The 26897-nt window shown below is 40.8% G+C and overlaps 1 protein-coding gene and 1 long non-coding RNA gene across 2 annotated transcripts in view; one reads left to right on the top strand and one right to left on the bottom strand.

Annotated features, from left to right (window-relative positions):
• PDE4D (phosphodiesterase 4D) overlaps positions 1-26897 on the top strand; it is a 1154521-nt gene that overhangs the window by 359333 nt on the left and 768291 nt on the right. Inside the window, exon 3 of the mRNA XM_043515458.1 lies at positions 2731-2966. Within this exon, the coding sequence (XP_043371393.1) occupies positions 2731-2966 (236 nt within the window). The remainder of the gene's footprint in view (positions 1-2730; positions 2967-26897) is intronic.
• LOC122460465 lies at positions 7647-26884 on the bottom strand. Its single transcript, XR_006281777.1, has 3 exons — positions 26874-26884; positions 13022-13031; positions 7647-7849 (listed from the first exon to the last, which is right to left on the bottom strand). It is a non-coding gene; the product is annotated as an uncharacterized LOC122460465 (long non-coding RNA).

The raw sequence follows: 26897 nt of genomic DNA, 5'->3' as shown, positions 1-26897 counted from the left end.
AGAAAGGAATAAATACTTTTCGGGTAACCTATAAAGGCTGTTGTACAGGAAGGTGCTGGTAGTTTCCAGCAACCCTGTCTTTTGATCTATGGGCAGTCACAGACCTCACTGAAGCTGATGGGCATGCTGGCCATCTTTCATTCAGGCAAACTAAGGTAGCTGAAAAATAGAAGACACTGCCCAAGGTGCTGGACCATATGAAAGCCTGAGCAAGAGCTAACTTAGGGAAGATAAGAGTTTCCATGGGATTGATTGTAAACATTGGGACTGGTTCTTGATTAGTGGAGACATGCACCTGTGTGGGTGAAAAGAACCAGAAAGTGGGTGAAGAGCAAGAGAAGCAGTGTGAGTGTAACCCTGCAAGGAAGCTGAGAGAGAGCGCTTCTTTTGTGCAGAGTACTGGCTGGAAAATCAGTCTGGAAATTGTGAGTAAGGAAGCTGTCTCCTGTTTGTTCCTATGTGCTCAGGGAAACAGGAGGTGGACGTTCTTTGTAAATGCACAGGATTGCACCAAAGAAACATCTGACTTTTATAATCTGTTTGTCCTCCTAATGGATGCACCCTGGCAAGGCTGCAAATATTTGCTAATCACTCAGGCTCAGAGGCAATAACCTAAGTAGTGAAGTAAGCACAAAAATAACCACATATTATGAGTTGTTTGGTTAAGCACTGTTAATTTACACAATTTGTTGGAAACAAAAATGACAAATTAAGGGATTTTTCTTGTAACCAGAGACCAAAAGGAATACATTGTACTGGGAAATGTTTTTTGTATTTAATTGCCTTTTAAAAATAGGTAGCATTAAAGCATTTAAAAAAACAAACAAAGAAACAAAAAAAAACCTGAGGTAAGATCAGCTTTTCAGCAGTCCTGGAGCATGACAAAGGAATGCACAGTGGGAAGTACATGCAAGAAGCAACATCAATTCTCACCTGTTAGCTTCTGCAAATTGGTTTGCAGAGAGCACCAGGTGTGTCATTCAAATGGACTAAGTGTGACATTTTATCCACAGTTTAGAATAATTGAAATGCATTGCACTGAATCACTTCCTTGGCAGGCATTCCAAGCAATGGCATGCCATTTATTCGGTTCTGAGTACATGGGTTCTGCTGTGTGTTGTAATGGAAAATCCCCATCCTTTATAACCCAAAGCTCTTAAAAAATAAACTTTCAAAATTGTATACTAAGGTTCTGTGGTGCATTTTACAAAATGGCTTTAGAATTAGATACCATTAGTGCTTACTGGTGGGCTGTCAGCAATGTCAAAGCCGTTTTGAAAAAGCTTAACAAATATGCAGAACTAACACTTCTTTTTTTTTACAAAAATTCCTTTTCATAATATTAAAAAGAAATTCTAGCAATGAATTTTATTACTAGTATACCCATGGGGTGAGTAAATCCATTCAGGTCAAAATTTGCCAACTTGGATGCCTAATTGCTCTCAGGCTTTAGGTGGCGGGACCCTTCTTCCCAGCATCACCCCTGCCTGATCGGGGTTATGATTCCCCCTCTAAGTCTGGCCTGCAGAGCCTCTTGGCTGGGGGGTGTCTCCCGGCACTGGGCCCACTGCCCTGGTTCCTCCTCGCTCTCCCCAGCTGCTCACCACACCCAGCTCCGGACTGCTTCAGCCCCAGCTCCAGCTCCACCCTGTCTCAGCACAGCTGCTGCTCTGCCTCCAGCTCCCTGGGCTGCTTCTCTGGCCCCTCTGGCTCCGGTTGCTGCAGCTCTGCTCCCAGGGCAAATCTGCTCTCTCTGGGCTGTGTCTCTGGCTTTGGGGCAGCTGCTTTGCTCCCATCACAGGGTCTGCTCTCTCTGGGCTGCTTTTCTGGTCGCTCTGGATGTGGCACGGCTCTGCTCCCCAGCTCAGCTTGGGCCCCTGTTTTCTCCTTAGCGTGGCTCCACTCTGTCTGTCTGACCCAGGCAAATCCAGCTCACACAGAGGACAGGACCTCCCTGGCCTCCTGACTCCCTCATTAGCCTGCCTGCCCTGTCATTCAGGCTGACCTGGAGCATTGGCCTCTCCCCATTGTTCCTGGGGACTGTCGGTCTCAGGGTCATGATTTCCCATTGACCCTTCCGCTTTCTTTTGATACTGGGAGCTAGCCAACCAAAAAAACCCCAGAGTTTTAGTAAGGGGACAACAGTTCCCTTACATTATTTTAATGTAGGACATTGAATAAATCACTGAGTGGTCTATGTACAGGGTGTATGCAAAGTTATAAATATGTTCTAGAACATAAACATATTTATAGCTTTGTATACACTCTGTACATAGACCACTCAGTGATTTTTGGGACCAGCATGTTACCAGTTCGCATATGCTACTTTACATGACCTATTTTAGATACAGATTATGACCACAGTCTGTTAGGTGTAGTGAGTATGTCAGGCCTGACAAGAGTTGCTGACAGGATAGTGAACCACCAGTGGGTCTCTGTTACATAGATAAACTGGATTGCAGAATACATTAATTCCTACATTACTTCCTATAAATAGCTGTTCATTTGCTATTATAGCAAGGAAGCATCTGTCAATATTGTATTGGTCACTACATTCATCCAAATTTCTTCAGTTTACCCCCACCTAGCTACTTTTCCCACAAACAAGATTCTTTTCTGTTTAACACCTTTGCCAACAGTTCTAGGGCTACCTCAGATTTTTAATTTGTATTATAAAAAAAGAAACTGGAGAGGAGAATTAAGAAATAAGATCTGTGTGTGTGATTATAGATTTCAGAAGAAACACTGCGATCCAACACTGAAGACGAAGGCCCTTTCCAAGGAATGGAACCCTATCTTGTGCGGAGACTTTCCTGCCGCAATGTCCAGCTTCCTCCTCTGGCTTTCAGACAATTGGAGCAAGCAGACTGGGATAAACAGAGTGATATGGAGACTATACCAAGGCCCACCAGTCTTCCACTAAGGATTCCTCCATTAATTGCCATCACATCTGCAGAGGCCAGCAGGTAAGTGTTGACCTGAATGTTTCCCACCTTTACTCTATTTTTCAATAAGAATTTCCTTTAAAATGGACTCAGAAAATATTCATAGCTAAAATGTTAGACTTAGTGCAAAAAATGAAGGTAGATATTCTTTCTTCCCCCCCTCCCCCCCATAACACCAAACCAAAAAATGAAAATGATTGCTACAATTGGAATAAAAATGTCTGTTCTGTAATGTGTGGAACCATTTTGGTAGTGCTGGTAGAAAATATGAACAAAACATGATTCAATGTTTTCTAAAATTATGTGTCTGAGACTTAGTCATGCTGCGTATACACCCTTGGTCATGTCAAACAGAAATGTTGGGGGAAAAAATGACTCGGACCATTTGGGATGTATTATATTAAGAAAAGAGATGGCCAGAGACTTGGATATCTACTGTTGGTGCAATTTATGGCTTTAGTATATATGGAAATATTTCATATGAGTACAACTTGAAAACTAAGAATTTTGAGGGGATTAGGTCTTTGTTCCTAGTTGTCGATCAATAGATATGTTAGACAGATAGTTGTACATAATGTTTTGGCTATAGTAGTTTGTTGTCCTATTTTTATGGAATTGTCTCCTATCTTGTCTATGACTTAACACACTCCGAATGTGGGTGTGTTTTATAGGTACGCTGGCAGTGCCACTATTAAGGTTGTGTGACACTTCCCATTATTGGTCCCTGTTTTCAGTTGCTTATAACTTTGCCAAATGTTAGCTATGGTTTAGGATGAAATTTTACATGCCAGATGTCTGTCTCAGAGTGATGATGATGGCTTTTTTTTAAGCTTCAGCCAAAATGATTCAGCCATTTCAGAGAACAGAGTTACAGGAAAACTAAGGGGGTTTTCTGGGTTTTTTTTTTTTTTTTTTTTTTTTGCCCATGTTAAAATCATTTTTGAGAAATGTTAGTGCTCCCAGGCTCTGTAGCAGGGATTTGAAATATGGTAATGAGAACAGAGGGAGGGGGGCAGGGAGGCCTTTGTGTCAGGGATGTGCCTCTTGCTTTCCCTGTGAAAATCCACCCAAATTTAGCCAAGTTATTAGCCTTTGAAAAATCTCAGTTTGCCCATGATCAGTATAGACTTGCTAGAGCTTTGCAGATAACTCCCTGAATATTCTGTCCAAACTGAACATACTCCTTCCTGGGGCTGAGCAGGATTTTCCCTGTAATTGTAAGTCTGGGCTCCTGAGGTCCAGGCATCAAACTGTTACCAGATCCTCCCTGTGTCTTCTTTTCTCGAGACTAAATATACCCAGAGTTTTTTTGTTTTTGTTTTTGTTTTTTAACCTTTCCTCATAGGTCAGTTTTTCTGGACCTTTTATCATTTTTTGTTGCTGTCTTCTGGATTCTCTCTGATTTTTGTCCACATCTTTCCTGAAGTGTTGCCCCCAAAATTGGACACAATACTCCAGCTGAGGACTTACCAGTGCCAGGTAGACCAGGACAACTACCTCCCATGTCTTACATATGATGTTCCTGTTAATAAACCCCAGAATAACTTTTTTCACAACTGCATCATATTGCTGATTCATATTCAATTTGTGTTCCACTATAACTCCTAGATTTTCTTCAGCAACAGTACCCCCTAGGTAGTTTATTCCCCATTTTGGAGTCAAATATTTGGTGGGGTTTTTTTCCATGGGTGGCACATGAACCTCCAGTTCAGGGAGGCTAGCCCCCACTTGGCCCGCTACCCCTCACGCTTGCCCACCAGGGCCAGAGGATCCTGGAGTCCTGCACTGCGGCCAGAGAAGCCCTGGCCAAGCAGACCCAAGCCCTACCCTGCCTGCCAACCCAAGCTGCACCCGGTCTATCTGCCTGAGCTACCCTGAGTCAGCCAGCCAGAGGAACCCCAAGCTGTGGTTGCCTGGAATAGCTCTGAGCCCATCTGTGGCCTGGCCCCGGGGCCATGGCAAGGAACATTAGCGGAGGTTTGGGGAGGCTTACCCTCCTCAGGTCTCCATTACATGCTGCCCATGGATTTTTCTATCCTAAGTAGAGTACTTTACATTTGTCTTCATTGAATTTGATATTGTTGATTTTCAGACCAAGGCTCCAACTTGTCAAGGTCATTTTGAATTCTAATCTTGTCCTCCAGAGTGCTAGCAACCCCTCTCAGCTTGGTGTTGTCTGCATATTGTATTCAGTAACATTCACTGAAGATAATTGTTCCCCAAATGGTAAAAAGGTAAATGTTGTTGGAGAAAAATACTCATGTGTGATAAGAAGCAATATATGGGACAGTTCAAATAAAGAAGTAATTACAAATTTCTGGTGGGTGAATTGGTTCCTGTGTTGAATTCAAATATGAAATAGGGAAGGCAGTTTAAAGTATATTCCAAGTAAATAATGGACATATCCATACTCTTTTTAAAAAAAAATTTCTACCCTGAAGGCGGTGTATTATATGTGAGTGGTGTGTGTGTGTGTGTGCAAGAATCTCATGTAGGTATTAGAGAGAACTCCCTGTTCTTCCTAGAAAGCCTGTGCCTTTTTGCTCTGTGCCTATTAAAATTAGTTTTGAAATCAGGCAGTAGATTTATTTGTAAGTAATTCTTGCTGTGAGTAATAGAAAAACCGTAAATCCTCAGCCTATTGGGTGAAGAAGCTGCCAGACTGTAAAAACAACACAAACAGTTATTATAGTGAACATTTTCTTTGGAAATATAAAATCTTTCTCTCACAATTTTTCTTTATCGGAAGTGTGTTTATGTGGCTGCAGAAGAATATTGTTTAGGAAATTATAGCTAACTGTTTTATGCGATTTTGCTACTTGCCAATTCTCTCAAGTAGCTTTGTCTCCTGTTCAGAATGTTAGTAATGCCTACCAAAAGTCTACAGAAAGGTTTGGATGATATCCAAGCTGCCTATCTCTGTGAAATTATCCAAGTACAAGATACCTATTGCTCCTATAGGGACATAGCAGACCTCCCTCACTCTGGTGTGTGGAAAAAATTTAAGTACTATAGGGAATTCTGAAGATTATTACAGGAGATGAGGACTCTTCTTTCATTGAATAGGTGGAGGGGGAATAATGTACAATTAATAAATTATGAAGAGGGAAAGTTTCATTATTTAAAACTTTTTTTTTTAAATCCTAAGAGTGGGATTTAGAAATCCTATATGGCTTGCTTAGTAAAGCACTGTGAAATTATTATGACTTGAGTTGAAGTACCAGCAGGTGTAAGACTCACAGTGAAGACAGTCCCTGACCTGAGGAATTTGTGATATAATGTATAAATTCCATTGTACAGGCTGAGTTCTATTTTCTCCTTAGGAAGTCTAGGGGCCCATTTCTCTTTTCACACCAGTTTTGAAAAAGAGCAAACACCATTGAATTTAACAGAGTGGTTTCTGATTTACACCAGTGTAAATGAATGAAATCAAAACTTTAATGTTCATTGCCAAATGAAGAAAAATGGAAAGTTGTCCTCTCATTTCTATGAAGTCTTACTACTTAAGATGTAAAATTGCTTTTTCACATTGACAAACTATTCCTTTTTATTCCTGCTCATTTTCTTTTGATGTTTAAAGTGTTAAATATATCTAGCTTGTTTCTGATCTCATGCTAGTGTAAAACTGGTTAATCAAGGCCATTGTTGAGATAAAGGATTTGTAGGCTTTATATTAATGTTTCCCTTCTAGAGCAGCTAGCAGGAGCTGCAAAAATAAGTGCTTGTCAATTAATGGGTTGAACATGCTGCTGATAGCAACTCAGTTACATTTATTAAATTTAGTGATTGCCTAACCTTCCATATGGCAGATTAGAAGTATGCAGGCAGCCTCTTTTAATATTTATGAAAGTGCTTATTTTTTAGGGTTATTTTTCAACAATGAGCAATATATTTAGTGTGCATATATATAATTATCAAGGTGTGTGTGTGTGTGTGTATCATAAGATGGAATATCAATAATAGGCTTCTGCATGAAGAAGAAATCCTTTAACTTTTAGTTTGTTTTCTTCAAATAACAAGTAGAGAGGTGAAATTTTTTATATTTAATATTCACCAAAAAATGTAGTTTCAGGTTGACTGAAACTATTTGCACATTTTTATTGAGTTCACTAAAGAGTATTGACTGAACCAAAAAAGTTGAAACATTTTGGTAATGTTGAAACAAAACATTTTATTTCAACTCAAAAAATTTCCTTTACGCTTTTAGGCATTTGACAAAAACAAAACAAAGGATTCACATAGTAGGGTGAGTTGGGGGTGCCTCCTTTATAAGTAGAGCCCTACCAAATTCCCAGCCATGGAAAAACACATCATGGGCTGTGAAATCTGATCTTGTGTGGTTTTACCATACTATACTGTGTATATGATATAGATTTCATGGGAGAGACCAGAATTTCTCTAATTGGGGGTCCTGACCCAAAAGCAAGTTGCAGGGGGTCACAAGGTTATTTTAGGGGGCATCACAGTATTGCCACCCTTACTTCTGCGCTGCCTTCAGAGCTGAGAGGGACAGCTGCTGGCTGGGAGCCCAGCGCTGAAGGCAGCACCTCACCAGCAGCAGTGAAGAAACAAGCATGGCAATACCACACCATGCCATCCTTACTGCTGCTAGTGGCAACTCTGCCATCAAAGCTGGGCTCCCAGCCAGCAGCTGCCCCTCTCCAGCTGCTCAGCTCTGAAGGCAGTGCTGCCACAAGCAGCAGCACAGAAGTAAGGGTAGCAGTATTGCACCCCCCACACACTAACTTGCAAACCCTCCACAATTCCTTTCTGGGTCAGGAACTCTACAATTACAACACTGTGAAATTTCAGATTTAAATAGCTGAAATCATGAAATTTACTATTTTTAAAATCCTATGATCATGAACTTGAGCAAAATGGACCCTGAACTTGGTAGGCCCCCACTTATAAGTGTTAGCCCTGTGTCTAGGGAACTTATTTCAGATATTAGACCTGGCTTCAATTCCCCCCTCTACATGATGAGTAAGATTTGAATTCCTCCCATTGCAGGAGAGGACCCTAGTCACTGAACTATGGGATATTCTCAGGCAGGTGTTTCTAAGTCTCTCCAGTTTTATAAATAGTCGTTGGAGCAGGGACTTAAACTTCGGTCTGTTTTGACCTTTCAGCCTACAAATTTGCCTGAATTATGGGTTCAACTGTAAAAAGTATGTAAGAAATCATAATCACAAGAACCTGCAATAACAAATGTTGATGGGAAAAGGTATGAAAGGGAGACAGAATAACTGAATTAGCCTCAACAAAAAGCCAAATTGATATGGTTTAAGGACTGTGATGAAATTATGCTTGTTAAAAACAGGTGCTGTGGAGCCCAAAGTTTAATGAACTAAAATGGGTATGTCAGCACTCAGGCCTAGTTAGCGACCAAAATAGTGAGGGGATGGGCTATTCTACCCATATTTCTGGGTCCTTAAAAAGATTTTTGGTGAAAGTACAAAAGAAAAAATGGAACAGACAGGGGCAACAGCTTTACCATGGCCCTCACCCGCACTGTTTCCTGGCACCCTAGCCCTTCATCATCCTGATACTGAGAGTTGTCTTGACCGGAACGAGACAGAGAGAGAGGGACCCAGATGGCATTGCCACCCCTACTGGCTCCAGCTGAATCCAAAACATCAGCTTGAATGACCGTTATTACCATCTTTGATACCATCTAAGAGACTATAAATGAAGGGGCCTTTTTCCTTCTAAAATTGGTCTTTAACATAAGCAGTAATGACATCTCCAGCCCATCTCAACTCACTTCTCTTTTCTGCCAAAAGGATGGTTATTGCTATCTTTGATATAATCTAAGACAGGGAGGCAGTGGCATCAGAACCAGGGGGGCCAGGTGGCCATAGCCCTCCCACTTTTTGAAAGTGGACAGACCCAGCACCCTTCCCCTTTTCCCTCTGAGGCCCCACCCTCTGGCCAGGCCAGTGTGGAGCCTGGCCAGGAAGCCCAGGCAGTTGTGGGAGCCATGCAGACCCTCCACCTGCCCGCAATGCGGTAGAGGTGGGAGGTTTGAGAGCAGCCCCTACCCTGCGTCCCCGCCCACCCAGCCCAGGGGAGATGGAGGATTTGCAACTCCATGCTGGCTCATCACAGCTGTCCATGCGGCTCTCCACAACCCTGGTCTGGCCAGGGGGTGAGACCTCAGAACCACAGCCCAGCCATGGTAAGAGCTGAGCAGGCAGCTGTGGGGAGCTGCAGATGTTCCATCTGCCCTGGGAGGGGGGGACAAGGACACGGTCTAGGGGTTGCTCTCCTTGGGCTCCCTGCACCACAAGCAAGTGGGAGGGTCTGCTGCAGCTCCCCATAGCTGCCCATGCAGCTCTTATTGGCCTGGTTGTGGCTCTGAGGCCCCTACCCCATGGCCAGAGCCAGGTGGGGGAGAGCTGTGCGGGCAGCTGTGGGGGAGCCTGAGTCCCTCCACTTGCCCTGGGCAGGAGATCTGGGTGGCGGGGACACAGGTAGGGGGCTGCTTTAGGCCCCCACCCACCCCAGGTGTAGGCAGCACAAGCTCCCTAGCCCTGCTCTGACTTCCGACTTGGCTGTGGGTGGGTCCTTGGGAGAGCAAAGGCCCCTGGCCACCCACTTTTGGGATGGCTCCGACACCCTTGCAGGGAGGGGAAGCGATTCCTTCTAAAAACTGTCTACAGCTAAAGGGAAAAGGAATGCAGGAAGTTGTTAAAATGAAAGCCTAATTTAATACTTTATTTCAAATCTTTTAACTGTTTTTCCTTTTTCTGTATCTTTAATAAAAGTTGAAAGATATTTTTAATGGTGTTTGCCATGGTGCTAAGCAGGCTGAGGTCTTTGTACACCAAGCCCCAGCTCTTGTTTAACACACTATAATGTTGGACTGTGATTGGATTATGTTAATGTCTTTGGCCTGCTTATTTTATCTCAATACAACAGTTCCCCCATATTCTGGATGGGTGCCCTAAACCCTCTGGGCTACAGAGGCATTTTCTCTCTTGCACTGGCCCAATGGCTATTGTCCTCACGAATGACTACTAATTGCTACTCTGAATGACCATGAACGATGTTTGGTCCAGGGAAAGGACACTTGAAATAGTCTAGTCTGAATAAAACAATTTGATAGGTTAGTCTGACTAAAGGCTTCTTGAAATATGATCCAAGAATTTTCAGCCACCCATCCATGCAGATGCTATTGTATATTCCTCTTTCCCCTCCCATCCACAAGCAACTTCCATCTGGTTACTTCATCTGCAACAGATAGATGAGGTGACCAGCCACCTCAAGAATATCTCAATATTAGTTTCAAAAGATGAAGTGCAGCAGCAATCTCCCCATCACACAGAAACCCACCTCCAAATGCTACAATACCTCCAGGAATGCATCTGAGCCTGAGGAATAGGGGCCCTTAGATTGCTCCTAAAGCCTGACTTTTGCATGACAATGAGGCCAGCTGTCTCAATTGTTATAATGCTTCTGCCCTCTTAATATACAATATGATTGATGCAATCTGATGTGAAATGTCACATTAATGAGATGCTAATTCCATAAATGGAAAAGCCTAAAATGCATTTGGAGACTGTTTAAACTGATATTTGGAACAAAAAATCTTTGGTATTTTGGGGAAAGGATGTTGTTACACAGGCTTCTAATAACATGCTAGCAAGTTTCATGACATTTCACCTGTGTTCCCAATTAGGTGAGCATGTTTCATATGATCAGTTTGACAAGCCCTTTTGTTACCCTAAAAACAAGTGTGGTTACATCTGAGCCAAGGATTAATTCTAATGCTAGTTCCAACAAACCCACTGAAACTAAACTTTATCTAGGGGTTCACACAGAAATAACACGAAGGTACAAACTGCAGGATGTAGCTCTTGTAACTGAGTTGTAACACAACATACATTAGCCTGAACTTGGAAGAAATCACAACTCTTAGGCCTCCTCTGATAACTTTAGACTTGGTACATTTTGTTATGAACCCATAAAGAGGCCTGTTTCCACTGGCTGTTTTGCTCAGATACTTGCATTTTTCTGGCAACCATGAGTCTGCTTTTTCCAGCAAAGGGTCTATTTTAGACTGAAAACGAGTCTCATGTCCTTGCATGAAATATAGGCCAACATTTGCATTTTCTCTTAAATAACTTTCAGTATAATTGCAAGTAAAGCAAAATTGGAAAATGGATTCTCAGAAACATGCAAATAAAAATCAGTTTTCACTGCAAAATTCTGAAAATACAAATTTCTGAATTTCACACAGCTATACTCTGTGTATATACTCAAATTGCATTTCCTGTTACTATTTACTGCTTTCTATGTTGTTCATACACTATTCCTCAGGCATGAATGTTGTACTATGTAAGGTTTATTTTAAGTTGCTCTAATATTGTTTAAATATATAACCAAGTAAAAAGATTTAAAAAAAATATTGGTGGCATTAAAGACCGTTGTGGTGACAGTGGCTTATACCATAGTAAACTTTTGGAATTGTAAATGTAGCACATTCTTAATCCATGAAACTTCATCTTTCCCATGCTCCAGTTTAGCTAGTTGTTAAAAGATGATGTTAATGGAAAAATATTGTAGATTAGATAAGCAATGTCCTACTTAAATAGTTAAGGGTTGATCCAAAGTCCATTAAAGTCAATTAGATTTCTACTGACTTCTGTGGGTGATAGATCTGTCCATACCTTATTTTAAAGTTGTCCCTATTTCCCTCTCCCCTCTTTGAGATGCAGTAGTTTGATCCTAATTATCAACTGTTTTGCTAGGTGCAACCTGCCTATGAGACATGGCTAATTTCTCCTCATTTTTGAGAGGAATTATTTGGAGAATTAAGATCAAAACTCGGAGGCCTGGCCTACATTAGGGGAGGGGATCGATCTAAGATATGCAACTTCAGCTATGAGAATAGCATAGCTGAAGTCGACGTGTCTTAGAGCAACTTAGTATCACTTACTTCGCATCCTTGCAGCGCGGGATTGACGGCCGCCGTTTCCCCGTCGCTGCCGCCTCTCACCGTGGTGGAGTTCCAGAGTCGACAGGGATCGATTTATCGCATCTACACTAGATGCGATAAATCGATCCCCGATAGATCAATCACTACCTGCCAATCCGGTGGGTAGTGTAGACATGGCCTGATAGTGCTCTTAGTCTTTACTAACATCTAACAGGGTAAATCCTGGTGTCTGTCTCTGGGTCTTCCACTTTTGTCTGTCCTACAATAAGACATTAAGGGCCAGATTTTTTTCTTTACTCAAAAGACGAGTTGTATCTTACTCTGCAAGTAGTAAGGTACTACTCGGTGGCGTAGCTAGGTGGAGTGAACTGGAGCAGCAGACATAAAAAAAGGTGCCACCCGCTTGTACTCACTGGGTGGTACTCTAGGTCCTCAGTGGCACTGAAGACCCCTGCTGCCGAAATGCTGCCGAGGACCCGGAGCGAGTGAAGGCCCCCCCCCACCACCCCCAAGCTAGAGTGTGTGAAGGCCCGTGCTGCCAAAGTGCCACTGAGGAGCCGAAGAGCATGAAGGCCCGCACTGCTGAAGACCCGAAGCACCACCAGGTGAGTAAAAATTAAAGGTGCCTATAAATTAAAAAGGCACCACTTGTGCTCAGAGGGGGAGCAGTCAGCCCCCCCACCCCCCCAGCTACGCTACTGGTACTACTCAGCATGAACAAAGGTGGCACAATCTGGCCCTGAATAACTTATTACTCAAGAAAAGGGATTCAAAGAATAATGGAGAAAGCTCTAGCTTCTATTATAAAATTGCCACAATAATTTTATTGTCCAGTAAACTCATATTGGAAGTTGTAACTGTTCCAGGTTATTGTTTTAAGAGCTTGAGCATTGCCAGGGATGATGAAAATAGGGAAATTGGACCATAACAGAGCAGCATGCACTGGAAATGAATCCTGGGAGACAGCTGCTCTTCAGACATATAATTTTGCAGCTCAGCAGGGTAGTTTATGCACTGAAAATAAGTGGAAATGAGTGAAAGATAGAGGAAAGGAAAAGTTTCAGTTTGATTCATGTTCAGACTCAAAATCCTGTTCTTTGGGCCCCCAAGCCTCAGCTCTGTCTAGCAGCTTCACACAGATTAGGCTGCTTTCAGCAGAAGCAGCTGTGCACTACGATTCACCTGCCAGTAAGAAGAATGAACAGTAACACAATAATTTTTAGCATTTGTATAGAGTATGTCTTTCTTTTAAAAGTATAGTAAACATTAACTAACCTTCATATCACCTCTCTGAGGTAGATAAATAGCCTTGCATTGTTATCCCCACTGCACAGAGGTGAAGTGACTTGCCCAAAGCCACAGACAGAATCAGTGGCAAAACTGGAAATGGAATTCAAGTGCGCCTGGCTCTTAACCCCTTTCTTAGATCATACTGCCTGTCAAAGTTGTTTGTGCAGACTGGAAAGAAATTGACAGACATTTGGAGGCTCTTACATCCTTAGCCAATAAACTTAGTAAGTCAAAAAGAGGTGTTTAGTGAATGTTCCAGTCTGGGTTTGCATTGTATTGACTCTTGATCTCATTTAATCCTAGAGGATAGCAGATTGTTGGAAGCAAAAGAAATGGCAAAGTATTAGTTTCTACTACAGAAATGTCACAATCTAATCTGCACTTTTGAGATGAGTTCTCCCTCCCTACGACCAGCACCAAAGTCTCCAATGTAGTTACCTATGCTCTGGTCTCACTTTGGATGACAACTTAAATCATTAATGGTTTTATTGCTCGAAGCAGTCCTTACATGAACCAAATGTTGGATAGACTTTAGTAAACTGTAGAGGCTCAAGGTTCATAGCAATACCTGGATTCCAGGCACAAAGAAAAAGAGTACTTGTGGCACCTTAGAGACTAACATTTATTTGAGCATAAGCTTTCGTGAGCTACAGCTCACGTCATCGGATGCATTCAATGGAAAATACAGTGGGGAGATTTATATGTGCACGCGCACACACACAACACGAAACAATGGGTTTTATCATATACACTGAAAGGAGAGTGATCACTTAAGATGAGCTATTACCAGCAGGCGGGGGGGGGGGGAGAACTTTTTGTAGTGATAATCAAGGTGGGCCATTTCCAGCAGTTGACAAGAACGTCTGATGAACGGGGGGGAGGGGGGGAAATAACATAGGGAAATAGATTTACTTCATGTAATGACTCATCCATTCCCAGTCTCTATTCAAGCCTAAGTTAATTGTATCCAGTTTGCAAATTAATTCCAATTCAGCAGTCTCTCGTTGGAGTCTGTTTTTGAAGCTTTTTTGTTGAAGGATAGCCACTCTTTAGGTCTGTAATCGAGTGACCAGAGAGATTTGAAGTGTTCTCCAACTGGTTTTTGAATGTTATAATTCTTGACGTCTGATTTGTGTCCATTTAGTCTTTTACGTAGAGACTGTCCAATATGACCAATGTATATGGCAGAGGGGCATTGCTGGCACATGATGGCATATATCACATTGGTAGATGCACAGGTGAACAAGCCTCTGATAGTGTGGCTGATGTGATTAGACCCTATGACAGTGTCCCCTGAATAGATATGTGGACAGAGTTGGCAACGGGCTTTCTTGCAAGGATAGGTTCCTGGGTTAGTGGTTCTGTTGTGTGGTGTGTGGTTGCTGGTGAGTATTTACTTGAGGTTGGGGGGCTGTCTGTAAACAAGGACTGACCTCTCTCCCAAGATCTGTGAGAGTGATGGGTCGTCCTTCAGAATAGGTTGTAGATCCTTGATGATGCGCTGGAGAGGTTTTGGTTGCGGGCCTAAGGTGATGGCTAGTGGCGTTCTGTGATTTTTCTTTGTTGGGCCTGTCCTGGAGTAGGTGACTTCTGGGTACTCTTCTGGCTCTGTCAATCTGTTTCTTCACTTCAGCAGGTGGGTATTGTAGTTGTAAGAATGCATGATGGAGATCTTGTAGGTGTTTGTCTCCGTCTGAGGGGTTGGAGCAAATGCGGTTGTATCGTAAAGCTTGGCTGTAGACAATGGATCATGTGGTGTGATCTGGATGAAAGCTGGAGGCATGTAGGTAGGAATAGCGGTCAGTAGGTTTCTGTTATAGGGTGGTGTTTGTGACCATCGTGTATTGGCACTGTAGTGTCCAGGAAGTGGATCTCTTGTGTGGACTGGTCCAGGCTGAGGTTGATGGTGGGATGGAAATTGTTGAAATCCTGGTGGAATACCTCAAGGGCTTCTTTTCCATGGGTCCAGATGATGAAGATGTCATCAGTGTAGCACAAGTAGAGTAGGGGCATTAGGGGACGAGAGTATTTGTAATTTTCACTCCATGCATCTGAAGAAGTGGTGTTTGTTTGTTTTTTTTTTTACCCATGAAAGCTTATGCCCAAATCTATTAGTCTTTAAGGTGCCACCGTACTACTCATTGTTTTTTCCAGGAATCTCTGTAGCACTCTGTACTGTGCTCCAGCCTTAGCATCCTGCCAGTGCTTGAGAGTGTCCTCTGGTCAGGAGGTAGCCTTATGATTTAATGTGCAGTATCTGTGCCAGGGCAATCCTTCCCAGATGTAACCAGAGATTTTGGAATCACTTTGCACTGCTCTAGCCTTTTAGCCAGCATAAAGCAGCCAGAGCAGGGAGAGGCTCTCACATTTGCGTTGTATTTATATTCCTTTTGGGAATTTTAAAATGACAAGCCCTTCTTTACAAGGTCTATTCTGTTAACATATTTGTATGGTCTTGGCTTTGGCCAGTTGCCCATACACAATGTCTGCTTTATTGAAAATGCAATATAAAAAAGAATTGTTAAACCAAAGGATCTCACAATATGTACCCCAATGTATTTTGTCACATTAATGCCAATTTAATTGTGACAAAAGAAATCAGAAATCCTATCTAGCTGTAAGCATACACAGTATTTATCTCTTACAAGGATTTTTTTATGTTGGAAAATGCTTGTTCACATTAGTCTTTCTTTGCACTCTTCCTGATTTGCGTGTAAATCATCCCTACAGATTCAGTTTAAGTGTAAACCAAAAAATCTCCTTGAGTGACACAGGCCTATAAACCTGAGGGAGAGAGTGGAGGATCACTTATAAAACTAATTTTAGTTTTGTAGGTGACTGGTAATAGCAGATGCTTAAAAACTAAAGTTTAGTCACTTTAATCCTATGCCACTCAAAGTAGAAAACAGTTTGAATCAATTAATATTCCTACAAGTTTCAACAAAAAAGTCTTCAGTTTTTTGCAGTATGCCCTTTTATACCATGCTTGCAGGACATATCATATATTTGTATGTAATAGTATTGGCCATAACTTCAATCCATTAATTTTACTATCACAGTGAGAATATTATATTTTACATTTTATTATAGGAGGAGTTGGTAGTGACCCCTATATTTAAGTTGCTTAGCAACTTAATTCTCTAACATCTCCATTGTTTGCAACAAGCCTTTGAAATTAATCAGGGAGAAAGCCCTGGACCCAGAAAAGTACCTTTTCTTCATAGCAAGAAGTTCTATTCTGGTTTAGCTGAATAAAATACTTTCAAAAACTGTCATTTCCTTTCTATCGCTTGCCCTGTCAGCAAAATTTTGGCAGCATGCGAAAATAATAAATGAGCACAAACATTCTAATCGAAGGCTGGGTTCATGCTACCACATAAGCAGCACCTCATGCATTGGAAGCAGGCAGTCCAACTATTACTGGAGTAGCTTCAGTAGATGGAGGGAGAGTCAGGGAGCTAGACCAGACTGCCCCTGACTTGGATCTAATATATGGCCCTAAGACACTACAGTATGTGGGCCAGAAGCCCTATACTCTCTGTGGAAGGGGAAAGAGAAAGATCTGAGTAGGCTTCATACAGACCACCCCAGTGTCCCATTCTCCCTCTTTGATAAAAACCGCTTCCTTCTACTAGCTACTATATTTAGTCCAGTAGGTCAAGTGGTAGCAGTCTGTGCTGTAGTGCTTGGGGTTTAGGGTTCAAATCCTGCTGATTCATGATGGGAGATTGTTACAGGTGCACGTAATAGAATTTATTTTTGCTTTTAAAAATACCTAGGAAACTACAGAAAAGACCATTATTTAGATTGCAAAGTCGACCTCTGAAAGATAAGCAATTAGGTTGCCCAAGCAACTTTAATTTTGTCCTCCTTGTGAGTATGCATTATGATAGTCTGTAATTATATGATCACAAACTGTGTTTTCTCCATATGATCCTTTCCTCATTTAGTGCACAGGATGGATGCTGCTCAAGAAATGAATCCGAGCAATGTAGTAAATGAAGCTGTTGTCTTTAGGGTCCCTGCATTCCTTGCTCTAGACGATGGAAGGTGGAGGGAGAATTAAACAGGGGCTTGCCAGAAGAGCAAGGATGCTCTGGTGGTTAAGACAGGTTAATGCCATGGAGGAGAATAATTCTCTTTTTTTTCCTACCTCTGCCACAGACTTGTTGTTTGATGCTGAGCAAGTTACTGAAACAAAAATTTTGGCAGGTAGCCACTACTTGTGTGTTTCTCATTTTCTGGGTGACTAACCTGAGACACCTGGTACATGATTGCAGAAATTCTGAGCACTCACAACAGCAGTCAACAGGAGTTATGGATGCTCAGCATCTCTGGAAGTAAAGCAGTGTGATCTTGAGCATAGAGTTTGGAGTTGAAAGGTTTTGAGTTGTTGTCTTAACTCCGTTTCCAGTTCCAGTTGTGTGGCCTTAAGTGAGTCTTGTTTCTCCATTTTAAAACGTGGATAAATAATGCTTTATCTCTCCGTGGATTGACAAGTATGCAGATGAGCACCCTAGACAAGACCACAAGGAAATGAGTAATCCTATATTCATTGCAATCTTTGAATAGTGTGTGGTAAACAAGACAGACAGTGAATGTGGTGGATAAAATGAAATACTAAACAGCTTCCTTGTTGCCTGAGCACTGTCCATCCTGGGCACTGAATGGAAAAGCAGTAACACAGCAGTTATATGGGAAAAAATTAAGTATATGAACATGTAATGAAAGATTGTATTAGAATGTATATGCACTAGGAGGCAGAATTAAGGTTGCAACCTAAATGTTGTCATTTCCTAACTTTTGAGTGCATAATTTTATATACTAAAGTAATGTTATGTATATAACACCTTTTCATCTGGAAAACCATGCCTAAGCGTAACAAACTTAAGGGCTAAGTATTCTGCATATTTAGCAATGGTAGGGCAACACTGCAGTACTCTTCAAGGGCCCAATGTGGCAAATGTATGCCAGTATGTAGTCCTTGTTAGTATTTAATAATTTTATTAAGATGATGTTGAAGTAAAAAGAAAACAGTACAGAGTTTAAGCATAGAAGTTTCTGGTTATCAGGGAATAACGTACAGATTATCAAGGGGTGCAAAATTCCGTTTAGGAACGGGTGGCGTAAGGAATATATAATCTACAATCTCCCCGATTGGGGGTAAAAGTGTAAAGGGTCAAAGTATAGACATTGAGATATGGGGTATGTTCATATAATGGCTATGTTCAGGTGTGGAGTATGAGTGGATACGATGATGAGGATGGATTTACCCTCATTTGGTGGGATTTAATGTTCAGTGAGTTTATGGTTCCAGTTCATATGGTTCAATTGAAAAAGTCCCTTTCCCATAGTTGATGCACGATGTCGTACCAGCTCACACCTCCTACACAATATTTTTGCCCTTAAAATTTCCTACCACTGCTACCATTGGTGCAGTTTCATGAGTGGTGGGAGCTATTTTAAGTGTTTTAACAAATCTATTGTCCAGACCTGCTTTGAGCATGGTTAGATGATGCAGCAATTAAAATACCAGCAGTGAGTCTATGCTAGTGTTCCTACTGTTGCTTACACTGGTGGTAGCAACAGCAGGCCATTTTAAGAAAACAGTCTAGTACAGATTTAAATACAACTATGTGTATGTAAAGAAGTGTAATCCTAATCAACCTAGTTTGTGAAAATGATGATTTGGCAGCAGCTGGGAGAAGTTTTCAAGAGAAGGACTATAGAAATCTCCAGATCTTTGTGGCTTCTTTTCTAAAGGTCCCTGCACCTTTGGCTGTAGATGGTGCTGGGTATAAGCTGGGTCCTTCCAGCTTCCTCTCCATAGCAGACTCAGTGGAACCCACCCAGGATATCAGACCAGGAGGCTTTTCTTTCTCATCCCTCTGCATGGGAAGCAGCCGCAGAAGTTCCCTGACATGATCACCACCACCCTTCAACAACCTAACTTCACTCTCTCTGTCCGCTATACTTCACACACGCTCTTCTTTCTACTTTCTTCCTCCCTCTTAGAAGGAAGAGACTGTACCTTGTCCCCTAAGAGCTTACAATCTACATAGGCAAGACAGACAAAAAGTGGGAAAGGAAGAAGAGACTCAGAAAGGTGAAGTGATTTGCCAAAGGTCACACAGCAGGTCAGTAACTGAGCTGGGAATAGAACCAAGGTGCTTGGAGTCCTTATCCAATGCCCTGTCCACTACAGCATGCTGTTACTCTAGTCATCTGTCTCTCTTGCTCAACACATATGTGAGGCCATTAGGGGTGGGTGTCAGCAACTCAAGACCCTTTAACCTTTGCTTCGTTGGTAACTCTCCAAGGATATGTCTTTGTGGGCTGGGAGGCACGCTCCCAGCTGCAATGTAGGCAGACTCCTGCTAGCTCGTCTTGACACTGCACACTAAAAATAGCAGTGTTGACACTGTGGCTTTGTGGGGAGCAGCTCAGGCATTCAAGCTCAGCTGACTTGCTGGCTCTGCTCTTGGGTGGCTACCCCAAGTTTCCACCAGAGCTGCAACATCCAGACTATTTTTAGCACACTAACATGAGCCCTTCTATTGTGAACCTGTCTATCCAGGCTGGGAGGTTTGCTCCCAGCTGCAGTGTAGACATATCCTAGGAAAGTTACCAAGCAAGCAAAGGTTATAATGTCTTGAGCATGCTCCTGGTACCCCATTGATACTAAGCAGGTTAGCTTAGTCCAGTCCCTTTTTCCACTCTCTGCCAGAGATGAGGTATGATCTGAATGAGGCTCAATCCAGATAAAACAAAGATGATACTGGTATGCTGGGCAAAGTAAGTAGAAGATGTGGCAGAAAGATGTGTGTGTTTAGATTTCAAAAACCTTTGAATTTTTTAAAATTAACGTACAAGTAGGAGATTGTAGTGTGTTCTACTTGAGACTACGTTTCAAATCTACTTGGAAAATAAAAATAGTACAGAATATAGTAGCCTGCTTATTAAGTAGAATTGTGAGCATATTACCATAGTCCTCCATGATCTTCACTGGTTGCATATGGGCTTCTGGGTGAAGTTTAAGCTGTTCCTATTGCTCTATAAAGCCCTAACAGCCTGAAAGCTGCCTACATGAGTTGAGGTATACAAGTACAAAAAAAAGATGGGGCTGCTGGCAGGACATTCTCCGTGAAGACCCTTTCCCTTTAAAATAGTCTCCCCGACACCTCAATCTGAAATAGCCTGAATCTGTTGACCCTCATGGCATGTTGCAGGCTGCCTTGACAGGGACAGCTGATAGGAATAAAGCTACATCTGTTCCTAAATGTTTGTAGGATTAGGACCTTATTTTTCACACATGGCTGCCTCTTGTATTGCTTATGTAATACAATTTCTTACAGTGTCAACAATTCTGTTGAATTTAAAAAGTACATACAATATGATGGATATCTATGGATGTCACACCAACAAGAATATATAATTATTCATTTTGCCTATATATAGTGCTAACTGAATTTATCACAGATGGTTTCTTTACTTGCAGCATTCTGCAGAGCTGATCTTCAACAAATCTTGTAGGTGATCTTGAGATAGCATTTTCTTCAAATACAATACCTCAATTCATCTATAAATATTTATCTGAAAGCTAGTTGAAAAGATAAACATAGATGGTGCATTCCTCCTTAACCTAAATATTAAAGTACACACTCCCATTTTTCTGCTTCTCATATTTTCTTGTTATGTAGGCTACTGGGTTGAGTGGGTACAATTTAGAGCTAAAAATTGAGCTTATTGTATCTTTTGAACATGTTTCCATTAGTATTTCAAATGACTTCCAAATGTTAGTTAATGCAGAATTCCAAGCTCAATGAAGAATGTTAAGCAACATTAAGGGATACTAGCTAAATAGCATACAATATCAGTTCCAAGTTTAGACAGCAAATTTTAACTGTATGTTCAGTCAATGCTCTTTTTAACTTTTTTTGCATGCAAAAATACATGTTAAGATCAAAATAAGAATTGGTTGAAAATTTTCCAATAGCACCTTTTTCTGTCAGAAAATGCTTTCAGCAAAATTGAAACATTCCATGGAAACTTGTTGGTTCTGGTGCAATTGTGTTTTGAAAAAAATTGGAACTACATGTTTTGATAAGGGTGAAATAGAATATTGGAATGTAATGTTTTGTTTTTTTGTTTTAAAACTTTTTGTTTTGAAATTTTTATGAATTATGATATAAAAAGTCAAATTAGAAGGATGTGTTTTGATATTGATCAAAATAGAATGTTTAGATTAATCAGAAACTTTATTTTTCCAGTACTATAATTTCACAGGAAACTTTTATATATTTTGTTTGTGTTCTGAATCAGAACAAAAACAGATTGCAAAATCATGGAATTTCATGCCAAAAGTAAACTTTGGTACCTGCACAACTCTATCCAAAATGAGGTTCTAAAGAAATCAAATATAGTAAATATTTTTTCAGATCCACATTTTGCATTATATAGATTTTGTAAGTATATTTATTAAATACCTCACATGCCCGTGTAATTTTCATTTTGCTCTGCATCCCTAGACTTTGCCTGGGTATCCTCCAGTTAGCATGTAGCTCAAAACTGCTTACAGCTTATGTTAAAGTATCTGATGGTTAAGATCAACAACTTGATGTGTGTAATGAACACTTATTTCTCCCCTTGCCCCCATGGTGAGGTCAGAAAATAGGTCTCTGGGAAGCAGAACCATTCAAACAATAGAATAATTAGATACATCAGTCATTTGTGTGCTGTTTAAATAAAGTAATCCTTCAAAATAAAAACTTATCTATACAAAGAGGAAAATGGAACAAGGAGCAGTTAGCTTCACTACAAAAATACCTAGGCAGATTATTAAAATCTTGATGATCACAAAAAAAATAGGCTATAACAATGGCTTATTCAGATATAGAAATCCTTGTTCCTGCATCCTTTCCACAAATAGCTTATTCTCCTGAACTGTTTTTCATGAGGTACATGCCTTGTGTTTTTGCGTGGAAATAGCTGAATTACCATCCCATGTGTTCTGGGGTGAGAGTCTGTTTGTTTCTACCTCCAGGTGGTAGAGTGCCTTGGCACCAACCAAGATTAGGGTCTCGGTGGTAGAAAGTCCCTGCCCTGAAGACCTTACACTCTCTAAACATACAAAGCAGACTCAGGATAGAGTACAGATATAGAACATACAAATAAGAACATCTAACGTCCTGTCCTCTCACCCACATCCTTGCCACTCCATATGCAAACACAGATGTAGTCCTGTTAGTCCTTACTCATGCAAGTGGTCCTATTAATTAAATTGGAACTACACTCATAAATAAGAGCTAGCAGTCTTAGACCTTTATACTTTGACTATTTATACCTGGTTGGGATGTCAAGTATTTCCTGCATTATTATAAATGTCTTTAACAATGCCTTTTTGAAGGGAATGGAATAAAATTTAATTGGATTTAGTCTACAAACTCTAGTCTGGGGTTTCCCAGTGTTAACTCATTGAACCCAGTAACAATTACTTAGAATCATAGAAGATTAGGTTGGAAGAGACTTTAGGAAGTCATCTAGTCCAACCCCCTGCTCAAAGCAGGACCAACACCAAGTAAATCATGCCAGAGAGGGCCTTAAACCCTCTAAGGATGGAGATTCTACCACCTCCCTAGGTAACCAAGTCCAGTGCTTCACCACCCTCCTAGTGAAATAGTGTTTCCTAATACCCAACTTAGACTTCCCCAATTTCAACTTGAGACCATTGCTCCTTGTTCTGTCATCTTCCACCACTGAGAACAGCCTAGCTGCATCCTCTTTGGAACCCCCTTTCAGGTAGTTGAAGGTTGCTATCAAATTCCCCCTCACTCTTCTCTTCTGAAGACTAAATAAGCCCAGTTCCCTCAGCCTCTCCTCATAAGTCATGTTCCCCAGCCCCCTAATAATTTTTGTTGCCCTCTGCTGGACTCTCTCCAATTTGTCCACATCCTTTCTGTAGTGGTGGTGGTGTGGGAGGTGGGGCGGAGCAAAACTGAACACAACACTCCAGAGGTGGCCTCACCAGTGCTGAATAGAGGGGAATCCCTCAATCTGTCAGTCAGGACTTGTTCCATTGCCCTGTATTATACATTGTAAAGTTGAAACATGCTACAAATAAAGAAGGAAAAATGATGAGGTGATACTGTCCTGAATCATTTAACATTCATGTATAGCTCTTGAGTGTTTCTTTGATCATTGGGTTGACCTTTGTATTTTTGTTCCCCACTATTAGGATGTTTCTGGAATATCAAGTAGATAGTTTGTAAGAGTAAAATTATGAATTAACATAAACTAGGTATTATAAAACCTCTAAAATAAGCCAAAAACTCTTAGTTAATGTCAACCTTGACCTTTTACAAGATCCAAATAGTAAATTATTTGAAAAATAATCTTAAAACATTTTTTTTCCTAAATGTTGTACTACTTACCAATGAAAAATAGACAGAAGGCCCTGATTTTTAGAAGTGCTGAGGATCCACAGCTCTAGCTGAAGTTAACGGGAGCTGCAGTACTCAGCACCTCTAAAAATTGTGCTCAAAAAAATGTCCATAGAGCTGGGTGAAAGTTTAGCATTGAAACCCAACACCAGGTGAAATGAGTTTGGGTTTGAGTGTGTGTCATTAACTCTTTTCATGTTGGACAAGCAGTCTCTCTCCGCCCCAGTGGGACTGCCGCTCCCACTCCTCTGACCCAGCTTTTGACACTTTTTGAAACACTAAAAAGGCCTTCATTCCAGATTCCTCTGCAAAATATTCAGTGGCACATCATCAGCCTGCTTCCCTATCTCATAATCATTTTAAGTGGCCTGTTGGCTTGCTCCCCAATCAGCTGCCTTCCTAGAGGGGTCAGCAAGTAAGTGTGTGCCTGCCAGTGGATGGTAACTCTACTTACCCCCAATTCTGCACCAGCTGGGCAGGGAAGAGTCTTGTTTCCTAATATCTCCATCAGTAAGACCACAGGGCCAGGGAAGAACTTGTTGGCAGACAAGCATGTCACTTAACCAAAAGCAGCTCACAGCCCAGTCCCTGTTTCCAACAACTTGGGGCCATGCAAATTCTAAGGTCAGTCCTCTGATTACTGTGAGAAGAGGAAAGAACCCCCACTCCTCAAGACCACCAAAAGTTATTCTCCTCCCCCCACTCATTTGTTCGTCAGTAATGTTTCTAGTCTACTATATTAGGCACAAAATCCTTTTTTCACCACCTTGTATCTTGTTCCAGTTGTTTGTTTGTGCTAACGTGTATGGCATTTCACAAACAAGACAGTCTCCCAAAAGCTGGACCTCAAGAAGTTTCTTGCTTTGCTTGTGTAGCGACCTTTCAAACAAAGTTAAGTCATAACTTGGTAAGTGATAATAAATACTGGGAGGAAGGGAAGATAAAAATATTGGCAATAATATGAAGCAATTTTTTGGGTTAGGTATTCATGTGTTCTGAAATCCCATTTTTTAGTTATAGTCAAAGCAAAATACATTCTATCTTCTATTTAAACTTCAGTTCTTCTATGCTTAACTTAGAGTACACAGTACATCATGGCAGCGACGTCATATAGGGATTTGTGGGTAGGATTTGGAATAGAATCACAGCTGCAACAACCAATAAAAGTGGTCGACTGAGAGCTTTGATAGCTAAGTCAGATATTTGTATTAAGAGTTTGCTCTTGCTACTGGATGTATTGAGAAGCTGATCATACAACAAATGCTTGCTATTTCTGGTTGATTTAGGAACTCCATTAACCTAGCCAGTCTAGCAACAAGAATGAAGATACTCTATTCCTCCACCAAAATATTACTATGGTCTATTGCGCACTCAAAAACCAGTTCTTTTTTCTAACCAAGGGCCTGATCCTACGATATTCAATTTGAGATGGGAATTTTGCTTGTGTAAGGATTGAAGGATCAAAATTTAAGATTAAGTGTCCAGTTCATGGTATGACTTGTGCAGTTCTGAGGAGAAAGATAAAAATAACTTAGCGTGCTATCTTTTGGGGGTGAAGTGAGAATCCAAATTCAAATGTCATCTTTCATTTCTGGCCAACTGGGTCTTGGAAACTGGGAGAAATTAATGTCTGCTGTTGCTTAACAATGATCCTTTTGTGTGAATAGTCTTGAATGCTTCATATGGATCCAGGCTGAGCCCTGCTTACCTGGCAAGACAAGCAACATGGATTCTTGTGGGAGAGAGATAATAAAGCACTTGCAAAAAACTTTAACAGCTACTGTACTTAAATTTAATGAAGATGCTACAGAATATTTCAAGAATGTAGTAATAAAGTTAAATAACTTTTAACTATAATAAATTTTAATATACCTGACATCAATTCTCTAGGAGATTACATTTTAATAACATTAATATTTTACCATCTTTAAGGCACGAGTACATATTCTGAATTTTAAACACCAAAAGTTGCAATTGTACATGTTCTATTTATGCAAGAAGAGTTTGATGCGGGTATCTGACATTCTGTATACAAGCCACTCAATTCTGAACTCTTACATCTGTTCTATACAGTTGTAATTCTCTTAACTTCAGTAGAGTTACACCTGATGTGCCATGGTGTTAGTGAGGTCAGAATTAGGTCCAATTTAATTTGAGAATATGCGAAGAAAGATGTTGTGCCTAAATGAAAGGGGAAGACGTCACTCCCTGGATGCTTTTATAGCTTCCAAAAATAGCTCCAGCTCTCAGCCAGAATATTTGAGAATATTTCTATTGTATCGAAATTTATGTGAGATTCTTAAATAAAACAGATTGTCTTATGAATATATCTAGTGTCTTACTATACTTAAATCTTTGAGATTATGGGGGGATTGAAAAGATATGTATATTTTGTTGAGAAATAGCCTTTCTATAGTTATAAGAGATCTGAATTTTACTTGACATGTAAACATAGATGAATACAGTTCTGGCCACCCAAAATGAAGCACTCCTGGCATCCGTTGTATCAGTCCTCACTCTCTCCCAGATATGTAATCTTTTGTTAAATTTCCTTTTTCCCTTTACAAAACAAAAAGGGAACAAAACAGGACAAAAAAATAGATCTAGAAAATTGAGATTGGTAATGATCGGAGATCTCTTCAGAGTAGTTTTAAAAACTGTACAATAAGACACTTGCTAAGGTAAATCAGTTACTTAAATGTCCACTTCTTTCAATCGTCTTCTATTTTTAATCTTTTGGGGCTGATATGTCTATCTTTAAATGACAAAACTATGGAAATTAGAGATGGAAAGACTTATTAGCACACCAGTTCATTTTCCTGGCACTGCAGAATTATTTTCTACAATGTGTTTTCAAATGCTTTAATCTAATTTACTTTTAAACCTCCCAAGCAATGAGTCTTTCACCACTTCCCTTACAGAAGCAGATCTAGAGACATAAGGAACCCGCTATCAGAAAGTTTTTCCTAAAAGTTACCCAAACATTTCCTTTCTTAGTTTCATCCTATTATTCCTAGTTTATACCATCCTGTATGATTCATCTCCTGCTTGGTGTTTATGCCCTTATGATACTTGCAGATTATCACAACCCCGCTACTCCCCTCTACGTCAGATGTTAGCCTATTACACCTATTTAGCTTTCCTAGCATATCACCACAAATAAATCACGCTATCCCCATTATTATTTTTGGCATTTCATTTTTCCTTTTTTGGGGGTGGGGGGCAGTGAGTTGAACCTACTGTATTTTGAGTTAATACCTCTGGGCACACAAATGATCAATG

This window comes from Dermochelys coriacea, chromosome 5 (assembly GCF_009764565.3).
Source record: "Dermochelys coriacea isolate rDerCor1 chromosome 5, rDerCor1.pri.v4, whole genome shotgun sequence".
NCBI classification, from domain to species: domain Eukaryota; kingdom Metazoa; phylum Chordata; order Testudines; family Dermochelyidae; genus Dermochelys; species Dermochelys coriacea.
The sequence above is the reverse complement of the archived record's forward strand: the minus strand, read 5'-3'. Positions and strand labels throughout refer to the sequence as shown.